Raw genomic sequence first — 16,849 nt, 5'->3', positions numbered from 1 at the left:
AAAGCCATTAACATTTTAATGAATCTGGGATGGCAGGGCCCTAAACTCTAAGAATTCAGCCTCCAGGCGTTGCACAGAACAAAGGGGGGAGGGAGTCACTGGAAGAAACCTCTGCGGGATGCGCAGCATGGGTAACAGCCTGCTACAATTCCCAGGGATCTCAAACAAGCTGCACACACTTTGGGAGAGACAGAAGCTTAATGAAGTGCCAGCAGAGGCGCAAGGAAAAAACTGCAGAAATTTGAGCACATCTTTCTTCCTTTGGAGATTGCACTTCTTTTCTGAATCACAGGGTCTTTCGAGACTTGTCCGGGAGAGTGCCCAAGTGCTGTGGGTAAACAAATAGCACACAGGCGCTTCTGATTGTGCCTAGAGCAGAATCCCTCCTCTACCATGTAGAGCAAAGACTTGGGCTGAAACTCAATGCAAAGCACACAAGCCCTACCCAAGCTTCAAGGATGTAAAGCAAGGAAACTTCCATGACCCAGTATCCTCGCAGAATTCACCAGTGATATGAGAGTCCAGGAAAAGATTTACCCAAGCTTGGGGACTCTGAGGGAACCAGCGGTAGTTTCAGATAGATGCTCAGCTGCTGTGTATCTCAGAAGATGCTGCAGGGAATACTCCGAGTCTCAGACACGCTTTGCCAGCAACTCAAAAGCTCAGGCATCCACTGCTGAAATCCTACGAGTCTGTTTTCTTTAGCCTCAGAACTAGTACATCGGCTTTTTGAACAACCTAAGACCAAGGGGCAGAGATAAGCTGCATTGCCAAATAACCTTCAAACTGTTCACATCACTATGCTGTTCTCTTAGCACAGCTTCCCTGCCTTCTGATATTCCCATCCTTGATTCATCCATTCAATCTTTGCTCAAATAACAGCCTCAGCCAGGCTAGAAAAGCACGGTGGGGGTGCTTCCTAGGAAATCTGCATGAACACATGACCTTGCAGAGGAGTAAGAAATAGCATCAACATGCAAATAATCCAGGAAAAATTTAAGATTATGTGGCTTCTAGCATTCCCCAAATCCTTCTCCTTCTGCACCACCGAGGCTCTCATCTTACCCTCCCCAAACTTCTCTCACGTACACCCAAGATCACAGGAGCATCAAGTTTACATACGCTAAAGATTTTTGAGTTTTACTTAGAAGGATTTTTGTAGTTCTAGATTCACTTATTAACCAAAAACTGCTTAAAGGATTAATTATGTAGCACATTTTTAACATATACTAGCATGTCTCGGGCATTTTAAAACACTTGGGAATTGAAGAAAGCCACACTTAAGAGTTTCCCTGTTCACCTTTCCTGAATGCCTATGAACTAGGGCTACTTAGGCAGCACGTAACACCGCATTGCACAGGCATGCAGAGCTACCTCTGAAGAGTTGGGAGGGATCCTGCCTGGAGGGATCGACCTCACCTCCAGATGCAACAGCTCACCACTGCACAAAACGCAGCTGGCCACTGCAGCCTGGAAGCGCACCCACGTCCAGCCATACTATATACCCACCATCTCATGGAGCTTCAAAGAGCATAGGCTGACCAAAGGATTAGAAAATATGAAAAAGGAAGACATGCTACCATTTTATTATGAGGGAAATGGAAGCACTTTGTTTATCCAAAACCCTTTCTTCCTCCTCCTGTGATGAGACGTTAAAATATAAAGGGCTACTCCTGTACAGATAACATTAAATGAATTTATATTTGCGTTTTTAAGCTCTTGAGGAAACAGAATGGCCAGAACTGAAAGCAATTAGTGCACCGAACCAGACAGCTAAAACAACAAAAAACACAGAACAATGATCTCTTATTTCCCAAGTTCAGATGTCACCAGCACACTTTCCTAGTCATGCAGCATACTGCGTTTTGAAAAGCTGGGCTGTTTTTCTCTGCCTGAAAGGAATACAAAGAGTTCCTATTTTTTTTTTTTTCTAAGTACTTTGGTAGTTAGAAAAACAAAACCTGATGGAGTGCAAACCACCAAACAGGAGAAACACTTGGCAGGTTGAGAATCTGACATATTGGAAGGTGGGTTCAAAATACAAAGCTAAGAAATGAAAATACCGTAAATCTCCAAAATCTTATGTGAGAATTCCCCCTGCAGCATCCCAGATGGTGTGTGTTTTGCCTTTTCATTTGAAGAGCTGTGAGACAACCATAACATGACCAAACAGCAGAAAGTAACATCAGTCATCTCCTGCCATGGTCCCCCTGCATCGCCTCGCATGGTGTGTTTTTCATTTGAAGAGTCAAGTCATTCAATAACTGTGACATGATTAAGCAGAGGGAAGCAGTATCAGACACCTTCTGCAATGAACCACAGAGAAGAGAAAGTAATGCAGTAAAATGGGCGATTAACACTGAACCTTGGATATAGGAAAGCAATTGCTCCCTGCCACCTGCATCAGTCCAACCCATTACTTGAGAAAACACTTCCCTGTGCAGTAACTTGTAATGACACACACACATCTACCCAACCATAAATGTTCACACCATCTGTTCTCGTTACAGTTGAGCTCTCAAGCCAACTTCCAAGTCAGGCTGACAAGAGTTCACATGGCTCTGATCCACCAGCTCTTTTGCAGCTAGTTATTCATTTGCAAAGAGAATTACTAAGCCAACTGAGTGTTTCCTTTTGTATAAGGTCTCTCACAGACAGCCCCCAACTCAGCCAAACTCAGTAGCCAAAATACTGAGTCAATTAATGCTCGTGTATTTCTAAAATGTTTTAACTAATGTGTTTCTTCTGTCTCCCACATGTTTGGGGTTTTTTTCCAGTTTTCTTCTCTTACAGGGTTTTGCAAATGTGCATAAAATTATATGGTTCACAGAAGTTCTTCAGAAACTGCCTGGAGACTCATTACGCTTCATCAATTATATTATCAGATAAAGCTGGCATTAGAAGCACCAAACAAATAAAGGAAAGATGCAAATTTCAGATAGTTACAGGAAGGTGAAGTGGCCATTGAATATTCTTCAGTGCCAAAGGGTCAATGTGAAGTTAAACCATAAAGAAAAAAAGGCTCCTGGTTACACTATGTCTTCCCTTGAATATTCAATTACATCCCTCACTTATTTACAAGGTTATGCAACCTTGCTCTCTCCCACCCCATCCACCACACCTCAGAGAGCATTTTGTGCATATCCACTGCATATAAGGAGGCAAAAATAGCTGACAGTTGCTCTAATTTGGTAACACAGATTCACTGTTTCTAGATCACTGGGTCATAAGGCTGCTTAAAGGTGACCCACCAGCCCCTGAACTTCTTGCAGAACTGGTAAGTTCACCAGGCCACAAAAAAAAAAAAAAAAAAAAAAAAAGTTTTCACTCCATCACAGCTCAGGACAATATAAGCAGCAAACATTACAACCGAATGATAAACCGATGTGGCTTCCAACAACACATTTTAAAAGACAGTTTCTCCTAACATCCTTTTCTGAATTTATCTCTGCAGCTGACAGACTGATTCTTCTTCCAGAATTACAACTAGAAATACCAGCACTCTGCCTCTTGCTAATCACAGGTAAAGAGGAGAGCAGAGATAAAGAACTGGACTTCTAACCCATAGGCAGCCTTTTTTTGGACTGAAAGGAGCTTTTTGATTTCAACCTTTTTTTTTGTCTCCTTAAATGCTAGTCATTTCAGAGAGCTTGGGGAAAGAAACCAACATTATGACAAACAGACATATAAAAATAGGATGTAAAGCATTCTTTAAACTGGAAAATAAAGCAGGCTCTCAGAAAGGCAGAACTACAGTCAAGCATTATTTTATTACTGTATTTCCACCACCAGCTCTCCTCTACTCTTTCCGTCCTCCCCATCTAGAACTACAGGCAAATCCATGAATTACGTGGAAAAGCATTCTGTGGGACATAGCAACTTCAGAGACAGAAAAACCCTACTTACCCAGTTTTACAGACCATGTCATAGGACAGTATAGAATCAAACAAATTAACATTGGAGCTTACCATTACGAGACAAATCAAGTTCCACCAGCTGCATGAAATTCGCTATTTCTGGAGGCAGCCGCTGGATTTCATTATCACTAAGTCCAAGTTTCCGTAACTTCACAAGTTGAAAGAAAGGCTGAAAGAAAGAAAAAATTCTATGTCAGAAAATACTCACATAACTCACATACAAGCATGATAAATGATAAGCAATAACTGGAAGCCGCTTTCAAAATTTGAGCTAATTAAAGTTATTGCTTAAAATCAGTTATGCGGACCTCTTTCAGACCTGCATCAGAACAAACATTTTGTTTTAATTTTTACATGCAAACAGACTATAATCTGTGTTTTACCTAAAATGAAAATTTATTAAAAAAAACACAACCACACACATCTGTAAAGCTCGCTATTAGAGATCACAGCAGACAGACGCTAGCAAAATCCAGAGTGCCTGCTTCAAAATCATTAATGGGGTGAGGTTACCCAGCAGGGTAATTAAAAGCATCCCAACTACACACCAGGGTTCATTAGGAAGTTAAGGCAGAGGGACACTTCTAAAGGGCGATCCAGAAAACCCACAGAGAGGGGTTGCCAAGGCCGTCTTCACCGGCGAGTGCTGAAACCAACCAGGTTACAGAGCCAGCCTCCCCTGGGAAGATTTTCTTTCTAGCCTCACACACCTGCTGCTCCACGGCCCAGTTTCAGAAGGACTAATGAAAGTTGGGCAGGATACGCACAATACCAGGTCTTCCCAGCTTGAGGAGGAACCCAACCCAGCCCTGCCTCTACGGTGAGGACACAGGCACACAATGCAGACAGGATGCTAACTTTCCCTGATCCCCAGTGACTGCAAGTGGTGAGGATTTGTGCAGAATTAAATGACTTATATATAAGTTGTCTTGACCATAACTGACCGGACTCCTCAAGTTTCAAGAGAGTTTTGTGCCCCCAGACCGCACAGGCATTTTTGCCCAGCAGTCAGAACCTGTGCATCTCACCCGCTCGTGGCATGTGTGCGTACCTGTACCCTCATGGGTTTTGCTCCTCAGGGTAACTGGAAGATGCTCGTAAGTTTGGGATACCTGCCTACATTTAATCACCTGCAATCCCTCCTTGGAAATTAGCACCTTTTTTGGGAATTATTTTATTTTATTTAGATGCTGGAGCGCGTGCTCTGAATGTTACTCAATTCTATCTTAGATTGACACGAAGAGGGGCAGTAAGATAGGCATCTTACTAGGACACAAGGCAAAAGCACAGTCTTATGAGTCTGAATTATGATACAGGTTTTCAATCTTAGTTTGAGTGTCTTACACCCATGACCGTAAATCAGGTTTTAAGTGCAAAGTTTTGCAGCCTCAGCACCAATCTTTCAACATACATTGCTGTTCCTTGTCACAGAAAAATAAAACACAACTGAAATGAACATGTCTTCCCTCAAAAACATGGGTTCTTTTTAGGGAATAAAAAGGACAGAGCTTTAAAAAGTTTATAAACACTCAGCAGGCAAAAGATGCATTAGATCTGAATGCGAAAATTCGAAGGCATTTTTTGAGTCAGAATGGCACTCCTTCCACCCCAAGTCTTAAAAGGCTTTTGGTAACAGAGTTGAAATTGTAAGAGGAAAGTAAAACCCTTTACAGTTCCACATTTCTAGCTCCCTAAAAAACATATATTACAATTAAAATAGCCACCAATGTTTTTTTAATCCTTCTTTGTCCTCCCAAGGTCCATAACTGTATTTTCATATCATTAACACTTTTTTATCTGCTAAAACAAATGCATCCCCTTTGCTAAGTATTTATTAATATGACTAAATCAAGAGTCTATCAGAAGCCTAGAAAAGCACTTAAAGATACTTTTGTGAAAACACAGGAGTACACTCCACAGAAGAAATCCCAATCTGTCCTAACACTGTCCAAAATAAATACTTGCCAAAAAGTGTTCCTCAGCCAGTGTGTAGCTGCTAAACTATATGACAGTCATAAATATTGATGTTCTACTACAATTCTGCCCATAAGCAACAGTTGTCCTTGCCCGAGATGCTCTACAATGGCAAGTGAGAAAAGACAGGAGGAACATGGTTAAAAGACAGGAGGAACATGGTTAAAAGACAGGAGGAACATGGTTAAAAGACAAGAATGGTCATCAAAAAGCTATTAAGGGCTGGGCATCCTTAAGAAGGTTTGAGGGCCCTCACCACACCACGTGTCAGTGTTGTATATATTTATTAAACATGCAGAGCACATATGTGCAACAAACAAAATTAACACAATATCTAAAGGCATTCCTGTTTCTTTAACTGACTACTTAAAAGAAAAAATGAACTGGGAGCTTTATTTCTAGTTTGCATAACAATTTTTAATGAATGACACCATTTCCTAGATAAAATCAGAAACTGCAGTTATGTGAACGGCATTTCTTTGAACTTCTTGTTTGTTTTTTTCATTTAAACTACAGAACTCAATCACTCTTGCATGTTTAGTACATCCTACTCCCATTTCAGTAACTATTCTTCCTTTATCCAAGGCACATCATTAGTACTCTAAAGCACTACTGGAGAGGCAAGCACCTCCTTTTTGCCATATTTGTCTCACCTGTCAAAAAGACCACAGGGAAGAAAGAGAACTAAGAGCTTACTGAATAGAGTTCAACAAATGTAAATATATATCTATACACATGTATATAAATATATGTAATTTCTTAAATATATGCCAACCAGAAACATGTTCCTAATTCAATAGATCAGACACAGTTCAGCCTCTATTTGAAAAGCTCTAACACAAACCAAAGTGCAGTGGGGTTGTTGGCCAGAGCAGCACATCCACCCAGCACGCTGTAATAGCAGGTTTTGATTGCAGACCCGACGTCTCTACGAGTATCTTGGCAACACTTTTAATGCTGCTTAGTTTAGCCAGCCTAATTAATAGCGCTTCAATGAGACAAATAATTCCATGCGCATCAGCACTAAAGAAGCCTACAGCTTTCTATGTAGTGGCAATGCCCAACCTTCAATTGAAGCTTTTCCTGCTATCAAAGAATTTATAGTGGTTTCTCTTATATGGATTTTCTAAGAACACACATCTTGAATAGAGCCCTTCTTGCACTGGAAAACTAACCAAGTCTCTCTCTTCCACCCGGCCACATATTTTTTTAAAAACTTCATTCTGACAAAATTGGGTCAATGTCAGCCAACGGAAGAAAAAAAAAGTAAGAGATAAGTGCATGCATGACTCACTGAAAAGTATAGTGTGATGCCACAGTCCTCATTTTTAATACTTTTCTTTTTAAAGAATACCACTACAGCTGGCACTCTTGACTCTAGAAATACACGTTAACAGAATTAAGCCAAACTAGTAGGATTGATAAAACTCAAGATTTTCTCCTGCAGAAGTGGCCAAAACAACACATCGCTGGCTTTCCTTCAATTGTTCAGTCCTGCAACAAAAAACATTCATGCCCAAGAATCCTGCATGAATGCTTCAGCACCTTTCCTGATGGAAAAAAAAATGGAAATAGGTGAAAACAAGAGGCAATTGAAATAAAAAACACGGCACGAAGGGCACAAAGACCTACTTGCAGCTAACGGTGTTCAAGGGGAGGAGCAACATCTCACTGCTAGAGCCTTTCCGGTGCTAGAGACATGTCACACTCCAAACCCATTTGGCATAGGTAGCATGACTAAATGCTTACTGTGTTAAGCAAAATGTTTCCATAAAAAGGCCACTACTAGCAGCAAAGAGAATTAAATTAGAGACTTTAATGAAATCCACTGCCTAATTTTTGAGATGGGCCAGCATGAGCAGCTGAAATTAGAACAAAAGGGAGAGGGAGGAAAAAACCTGCAAATTAACTCCAGTTTCAGGTCTATATTCACACAGGACAGAAAGAGATTTTTTTTTTTTTTTCTTTTGGTGCAAGCACTTGAGCTGTTGATGACAAGCTTAAAAATTTGTGAGTACTTGCTCTTATGTCAAGTCTCCCTTAGACACCAATACAGATCTTCAACATACGCATGCTGCCTCAGTTTTTAAGGCTTCTTCAGGAAATTACAGTATTATATTCAAACAGGAATTAAGGAAACTACCAAGATAAAGTACATTACCAGGTCCTGTTTCTTGAACAGCATCTGTATTTATTTCACCCATTTTCCAAACCTAGAGCTGACCAGATAAAGGATATCTGCACTTTAGAATTAAAAAGCAACACACAGTAACTTAAATACAGTCTAGCTCCTAATTGCATTCCTGCTTCAACTCTTACTTCAGGCTCCATTTTCTTCTCCTACATTGTAAACAAAAATCAGTGGGAGAAGCCTTCACTTTATTTGCCCATTTCCATTCACCAGTTATGTGTCCTTCAGTCACCAGATAAGGGAAATTGCAATCAATCCTTCCCCTACCCTTTTTATACTGCCTCAGAAAGACCTCAGGAAAAGGTCTTTCTCCAGGCAAACACAAGCAGAAGCTGCAGTTTGATTTTGGTAAGCAAAGCAGTGAAAGAGATGAGGCATCAAACCCATGAAATAACCTCGCAGCATGGCTGATGCAACACTCTCCAGCTCCCCGACAAGGTCCCCGATCACTTGGCTTTCGGCCCCTAGAAGTTATTTGTTTGCCTGCACCGTTGCACAGCTTCAGCAGGGGAGCAGGGGAAGACCAACCTTTCTTTAGGTGAACACGCTGCGTGGCGGTCAGGACACTGCGAGGAGAACAAGGATTAAATCACGTAAGGCAGAAGCAGCACTGAATTCAAGTGTTCGGCCTCCTGGGGATGTGCTTAATAACCAGGCTCTGGTGCAGGCATACATACAAACATGTTCCCTGTCTGTCAGAAGGGCAAAGGTGAAGAGGGAAGGGCGAGCTTTTCCTCATTCCTCCCCTGCCCCACTTTTGTAGAAGTCATCAATAGTCAAGTCTTTGAAAGACCATCCCCAGGGGACGCTCAGTGCTAAGGGTTCCAAGAGGACGGGACCCTCGATGGACACCCTACGCTAACCAACCGGAGGGATTTCAGATATTGCTTCTACTCCAAAGTCAGCCAGCGGACACACCAGCCTGGAGCTGACAAGAACCACAGCCACGCTTACACTCACAGCGAGCTGTCACGCACCCTGCCCGCCACTCAAGCCTCAAGGCACCCCCAGCCAAAAGCCACAACTAACTTGCAAGCAAAAAACTCTTACTAGGATGCAATCCTGTACATCGCCATCTTAAAATCCATCCCAGAGACTCCCACCAGCAGCACGAGCGGGAGCACTGAGGAAAACCAGCAAGAGCACAGCAAACGGACCCCTTCCCCTAGAAGCGCATCCTAACCAGTTGCACAATGAAATGCTAAGGAACCTGGATCCTACCCCAGATTCATGAAGTATGTAATGAGCTCCCAGCAGACTCCAGTGAAGTCTAGCACGGGCATTATCAGCTTGGCATCTCCCACAAAACCTGCTATCAACGTCAAGATCCCTCAAGTCACTCCACCTGCTTTCACCTGGGAGCAGGGACAGCTGGTGAGGGCAACAAGGTTTCACAAATACAGATCCCACGTGATCCTTTGGGCCAAACACACTTTATTTTTCAAATAAAGTACTAAATGAGATACTGAAATGATTTCTGAGGGCAGGGACTAATTCACAGTGCAGCACAGCAGAGTCATCATGCAGTTGATGGCTCTGGATCAAAGTGTTACTGCAAGCAGCTAATGGATTTCCTCTCAAGCCATGAGGAGATGCAGCAGCAGCTGGTGATGGACCACGGTATGCAGACCTCTGCCTGCTTGCTAGGTGGCAAGCCGGCAAATGGACAACTGCTCCGCACAGCTGAGGTCTCCAATTCTGTCTTCACATGTTTCATGGCAAAACCAGAACTGGTACAGATTTTTGGCATGGTGAAAGATTGTTTCACATGCCCAAACCACATTTGTAGCGTATGTTGAAGCTGTACTTTGGTCTTGCAGCATCCTAGCACCAACGTGGTCATCGTGAATATCAACGGCCAACGGCACAGGGACACACTCAAGCAGGAATCCATACAAAACATTAATAAAATTACTAGATGTCACGACAAGAGAAAGTATTAATGAAAGATCACAGTTCATGGGCACGTACCCTAAACAGAACCAGATGTTGCCACTGCTATCTCCCCCTCCAATGGATGCTTTAAAGCCCGATACGAAGGATCAGCCAGGCAGAAGGGTTGTGGGGGAAGGGTCTACAGGAGACAGAGCAAAAGTGATAACCGATACCTCACTGAAGCTGGCATTCAACACCTACCCACTACGTTTCTGGCCCCTATTCAAAGCACCTGCCACTTTCTGAACTACAGTCAACGATGGGCCAATTGCAGGTCCCAGTCTCAGTTGTTATGATCCATTTTCAAAAATGAACGAGGGACTATCCACTCTCAAAAACCGACCCACTGCAGCACTGAATCAAAACACTGCTCCACTGAGTGATGCGTTGAACAAGTTGCCTTATACCATTTACTGGCAGGCAAGGATTTACTTTCTCTTTTCTGTCGATTAAGCAGAGGCAACAAAGGTTAAAGAGCACTTGATGCCATACCCGTTAAGAGTACAGCGGTGGGAGGGACTATCTCTGCCTTTGAGAGGCCAGAAAACATCTGCTACAACGAAATATGGATTAATTGCAATCAAATGCATTTGCCATTTGGGGGGGCAGGGAACACTAAACCACCACACATTTAATCTCACTAATGAATTTGTAGCATGCATTTTTCCAGTATACAAGATTGTTGGCAGGAGGTAACATCTTTTTTTCGACCAACTGATATAATTAGAAAAATAATTCTACGTATAATCATAAAATTTATTTTAGGGCTACAGATTTATAATCTCTGCCCACAAACCTTATCTGTGTACATCACACAAAGAAGGAGATGCTACCCATTTACTACAACAATACACCCCTTACAGGAAAAAAAAAGTTAAAAGCACTGAAACCTAACCACCTAATTACTTTCTTCCAACTGAGGTCAAAAATCAGCAGAACTCATCTGTTACTACAAAAGAACTGCCATTAGAAAATATTTTATATCAAGCAGACTTCAAAATCTTCTGAACAATCTCAGGGACACTAAGAGGGAAGTCAGACTTTGTAGGGGGACACCAGACTAAGTTCTCCCTCTGCTCCCATCAAACTGTAGTCTTTCAAATTTGATGTCAAAAGGCATAGTATTTTCTTCAAGTCTTAAGCAATACAACAGAAGAATCTGGAAGCTAGCAGAAAAAACAGAGATATTTATCTGGTAATAAACTTATTTGGAGCCTTCAATACAGTGTTCTGTGTTTAGAGGGATGTTAATATAAGGATCCAATGTTGCTTCTCTACAAACCATATTTATTTTAATAATTCAAGCATGCATTGCACACTAGTACTAATTGACTGTGCTCACAAGAGGTTTTTACAAAAGGTAAGTATTCTCAAGACAGTGAAGTTGTAAAGTTGCAGGTGTTCTTAGAAAATATTTTACATAGCATTCGTCATACTGAAAATAAAATTCTTAAACTTTCAGTAAAACTACCTTTACTGTGTGCATACAGTCTACCTCAGTTTCACACGGTGGCATAGTTCTCTCTCTGATACTAACTGGAAGTACATGCTTGTTCAAATCGCATAGTGGTATTTCTTCAAGGATTTACAGCAAGATGTGCAAAACCACCACGACACCATCAATGTTAAAAGTAAAACATGACAATTCTATCTGCATCATTAAAAACATCGAAGCTAAAGACAGGTAAAATCCTTGATATGCCCTCTACAGAATCATAGAACACTTGAGGTTAGAAGGGACCTCTGGAGATCATCTAGCCCATCCAAACCCCCTGCTCAAAGCAAGGGTCACCTAGAGCAGGTCACCCAGGACCGTGTCCAGTCAGGTTTTGAGCATCTCCAAAGATGGAGACTCCACAACCTCTCTGGGCAACCTGTGCCAGCGTTTGACCACCCTCACAACAAAAAAAAGTTTTCTTATTTCAGACAAAATTTCCTGTGTTTAAATCTGTACCCATTGCCTCTTATAATGTCATGGGGCACCCCGAGAAGAGTTTTGCTCTGTCTTCTTTATACCCTCTCATCAGGTATTTATATATACCAGTAAGATCCTGTGAGCCTTTTTCTTCTCAAGGCTAAACTACCCCAGCTCTTTCAGCCTCTTCTCATGACAGATGATCCAAGCCCTTAATAGTCTTCGTGGCCCTTTGCAGGACCTGGTCCAGTACGCCCATGACTCTCTCCTTCTGGGAAGCCCAGCACTGAACACAGCACTCCAGGTCTGTTTCCCCCAATGCTGGCCAGAGGAGAAGGATTACCTGCTGGCGATGCTTGTCCTAACACAGCCTAGGATACGGTTAGCCACCTTTGCCATGAGGGAGTATTGCTGGCTCACAGTCAACTTGTACACTAGGTCACCCAGGGCCTTCTTCTGAAAAGCTGCTTTCCAGATGGTTGGTCCCCAGCCTGTACTGGAGAATGGGGTTATTCCTCCCCAGGTGCATGCAGGGCTTTGTATTTCTCTTTACTGAACTTCATGAGATTCCTCTCTGCCCATTTCTCCAGCCTGTCAACGTCCCTCTGATTGGCAGCATAAACATCTTTCTTATCAACCACCTCCAAGAAGATCCCTGAACTGCCAAAGTCTGTTCCCTGAAGTCCAGGGTTGTGGTGCTGCTTTTTGCCCTGTTCCCTCCTCTCAGGATCCTGAACTCCACCATCTCACGGTCACTACAGCCACTGCAACCCTGACCTTCCTATCTCAACCTCTCCTTTCTTGTTTATGAGGTCGAACAGAGCGCCTCTGTCCACTGACTCCTTCATCACCTGTATTAGGCAGTCGTCGATGCACTCCAGAAAACTCCTGGATTGATTATGTCCCGCTGTGTTGTCCTTCCAGCAGATGGCAGGGTGGTTCAAGACCCCCATGAGGACCTGGGCCTGCGAACGGGACGCTTCTTCCAGTTATCTGGAGAAGGTATCATCTACTACTTCTTCCTCATCAGGCAGTCTAGAGCAGACACCCAAACCAGTGTCACCCACTAACCCCAGCCTGCTCTCAGCTGGCCCATCATCCATCCCAAGGCAAAGCTTCACATATCCCTGCTGCTCTCTTGCATGGAGGGCAACTCCTTTCCTTTTTGAAAAAAGGAAATAAAGCTTCTAGATGTTTACGTCTTAAGAAGGGATGGTTACAACCCATAAGCACAAATTTGAAGAGGGGTATAGTATGATATCAACTCTTTCCACAGCAGATTACTGGCCATTGACCAAGCAAGCGTCTTTCAGGCTTATGGTTGCATAATGGGAGAAACTATGGTAGAACAGTGAAATTTAGTCTAAAAGGTTTTTTTTCCTGAGAAAGAGGTGTGGTATGGGAAGAACAGAGGGACTTTTTCTCTAGGGAGATTTCACAAGATTTTGCTATGATAACAGCACCCTCGATTTCAACACCACACATAATAGAGAGGTACAGGCACTGTCTAAGCCAAATGCCAAGCAGCAGCACACTATCGGCTTCTCTAACACAGAAACTGGGGCACATGAGGAGGCCAGAGTTTAACCAGGTCTCTTGGGGAAGGGGTCTCGCATCAATCAAGTAACTCTACAGAGAAGCTTTAGCATGTAAAACCAAGAAGAAAAATTACAGATGACAGATACAATCTGTAAGCTCAAACAGAGAAGTGAAATGATTCAGAGTTGCATCAGATTAGGTTTACAAACACTGCACAAAAATCATCAAAAGAAGAAAGAGTTCAGCAGGCTCTTAAGCTAAACTAAGTGCACACATAAAATTCTGAATTAATTTTTTTGCAATTGGAGTTTTCACATAAACAACATCTGCAAAAGTCTCACGGGAAAGTGGTCTTTATCCTTTGAGTAAAACAACTACGCAGCAGCAAGACAAAACAGCAGCACAACAAGAGTTATAAGCTATTTCCACCACCCACCAATGCAAAGAATGCTAGTGATTTAATATAAAAGCCAAAATACAATACTGCATTCAAAGGTTCGTAAGATATTTCTATTTTTCTACCTGTGAAAAAAAATATGCAGAGATCCAGTTTTGTACTGCAAATTCCATGCACAGAGAAATTAAGTTGACAGGATGTATTGGCCCTTAAATTCTAATGTATGGGAGCAGGAGACAACATTTCATCAACTACAGACTGATCTATAGAATTGAAAGCATTTTATTTTTATCTGATGCTTTTCGTTACAGGAGCTATTGAAATGCATCATGCAGAATGTGTTATTTTCTTCTATGAAAGCAATTTGCCAGAAAGCCTACTCTTTGGTGAAGTATAGGTTTTGATGTGTAGCAAATGATACAATACACATTACAGCCTGAGTTGAAAAAGCCTTCAAGTTTCCACTCCTAAGGAAAATAAAAATGGTCCAGCTTTAGAAAAAAAAACACAAACTACATTTTTAAGTCACTCTATGCGCACCGGTGACCATATACCATGTTTTTTTCCTACCAAATCAGATACACTAAATATTCAACAGAAGGCACGTAGGATCCAACAGAGGAGAAGGAATTATTTAAGCAAGTTAAGAGCCACACTCTACCACTGGCCCTATACAAAGCCCTTCCTTTTGAGACCAAAGGGTGCAGCTCTTTAATTTGTCTTGTAAAGCAGAAGTGGTGAGAAGCATGCTGACAGCTAGAAATTGCTGTTCTGTGGGAAAACAGCCACATCTGCCAAGAAAGGCTAGAGAGACTTCAACATTGTGGAAAACCACCAGCAGCTTAATAGTACACAGCCTGCTCCTCCAGCACATCCCACCAGGCTGGCTCATCCTGCAGGAAGGGCAAGAGCAGAACAGGGAATCTGGGAGGCAGCAGAAAGGAAGGGGAAAGAGCAGAGTGCAAAGAAAAGAAAAAAAAAATGTTTGCAAGGGCAGCCGAGAATCCAGCACAGAAAGGCCAAGAGAGGAAGCAAAGAATCAGAAACACAAGGCAGGCAGAGCTGTTTAGGTCGGAGGAAGTATGCAAGATCCTGGGACATCAAGGACGGGGGAGGATGGGAAAGTATGAACACGCAGGGCAAGGAGTCCGATACACCAGTGGTAACGACAGAGAAAGGTCGCTGCCGACATAAGCACAAGTACCCCATCACATAGCTGGGGAAGGGAGGGAAGAAGGAATCGAGGGATCCAGTAGAGCAGTTAAGGAGACCCAGGGAAAGAATCAGTGTACTGACATGGGAAACCAAAAGGATCCCTGTGCAGTAGCAAAATGGTATCAAAAATTTGTGACTTACTGTACAAATATAAATTATTAACTTGCACTCCTGAAAGGCTGACAGGTATAGCTTAGGAAAAAAAGGTATTTGTAGAGAAAAGGGGGTCAGAGAAACTGAATTCTTTTTCTGGTCTACATATGCATTAACGCGCAAGGGAGCAAACAAGGGGAGGAGTGGAAATAATGGGGGCAAAGACATCTCCCTCTGCTTCTTGGACACTTCTTTTCAGATGTTCTCCAGATGAACCCTTCCTACTCCTCTCTCCTTAAAAAGGGGTGAAGAATTCTACCACACATTCTGGTCAGCCAACACAACAAAAATAAAACCAACAAAGTAACTCTTTCAAAACAATTCAAGTGTATTTCTTGTTTCTCCTCTCCTCAGCATACCTCCGATGACTCTTGTAATGTACAACGCAGAAATATTACTGTCTTTCTGCTAGTCCTTTCCCATTGAGACGCTACAGCAATTCTTTAAGTTGTCTTCTGTCTTTTGAGGGGGTTTTTGTGTGTGTTTGTTCCGTTGGGGTTTTTTCGGAAACACCCTAACATATGCCATGCTCTACTGTCCTCTAGAATAAATAGAGGTTTTAAGTATGCTAACAAAGACTGCAGATTAAACAAAGCCTAAGACTACTTTTACAGTCTTAGGAGCTTTTAGGGTGTATTAGAGTGTATTCTTTTACAAGTGTATTGGAGCAAACCAACCAAAGTACACCCTTCATTGCTACTTAATAGAAACAGGGGCAGGGAGAAACAGGGAAGAAGGGGGGAAGCGTGTGCATCCAACACAAGTTGCCCCATCAACTAGAGAGAAACGCAACAAGTCCATGTATTCCAACGTGCCACTTGCCGATATTTATCTGCCTCAGAAAGCTTCACATTTGAAGGGATGAAAAAAATTGTGCAAGTGGAAGGAAAGCAAATGTCTAGCGATAAAGCCATCATCACTGCATATCAGACCTGCTGCATGGCAAAGCTGGGAAAAGAACTCACCGATATCTACTTGGTTTCAGAGAAGTATTACAAGACCTCCTGCCTGCCGTAATAGCCGTTTCAGACCGCGCCAGCCCACACTGGGAAGACGACGTCTGAATTACCGGTGTCTAGAATGAAGAGCAGGGCAGCAGAGTTGGGGTTTTTCTCGTCCATCCAACTACGGCAACTTCTGCTACAAGTCAAGAGTCTACAGGGCAATTCTTCTTCACTATTTCAAGGTGAGCCTTTACAGCAGCAATTTCCTAAGGAGAATCACAACCATCTCAGTGACACGAATACCTTATCGGTGTTACGGGATATATCGTGGCATCAGCACAGCCCACAGATGATTCACCGGGAATGAGCACAGATCACTGTGAACTTCAGGACTTCATCAAGTATGGGAAAACATCTAAGTAACCAGCCACTGAGCGTTAAACAAGTGTGCTGACTTGCTTAGGCCTGAACTGAGCCCAAAATCAATTTGATTTTGTGTTACGGCCTTAATGCATATCGAGAGGAAACCTAACTGAGGTAAGGTAAGACTAATATAATGCATTACAATAGATTAAGGGCATAACGACCACTAAGATCTATGCTGACCTAACAGTTTGTTAGTTATACACCCTAATGATTTCCCTCGGGTTTTCTCTGCAAGAGGTATGG

The 16,849-nt window shown here is 42.5% G+C and overlaps 1 protein-coding gene across 4 annotated transcripts in view; it reads right to left on the bottom strand.

Moving 5' to 3' along the window:
* LRRC1 (leucine rich repeat containing 1) overlaps positions 1-16,849 on the bottom strand; it is a 105,410-nt gene that overhangs the window by 85,582 nt on the left and 2,979 nt on the right. For all 4 annotated transcript variants that reach the window (XM_052809237.1, XM_052809235.1, XM_052809236.1 and 1 more), the window contains exon 2: positions 3,969-4,086. In XM_052809237.1, the coding sequence (XP_052665197.1) occupies positions 3,969-4,086 (118 nt within the window). The remainder of the gene's footprint in view (positions 1-3,968; positions 4,087-16,849) is intronic.

This window comes from Harpia harpyja, chromosome 15, assembly GCF_026419915.1.
Source record: "Harpia harpyja isolate bHarHar1 chromosome 15, bHarHar1 primary haplotype, whole genome shotgun sequence".
Lineage (NCBI taxonomy): Eukaryota > Metazoa > Chordata > Aves > Accipitriformes > Accipitridae > Harpia > Harpia harpyja.
The sequence above is the reverse complement of the archived record's forward strand: the minus strand, read 5'-3'. Positions and strand labels throughout refer to the sequence as shown.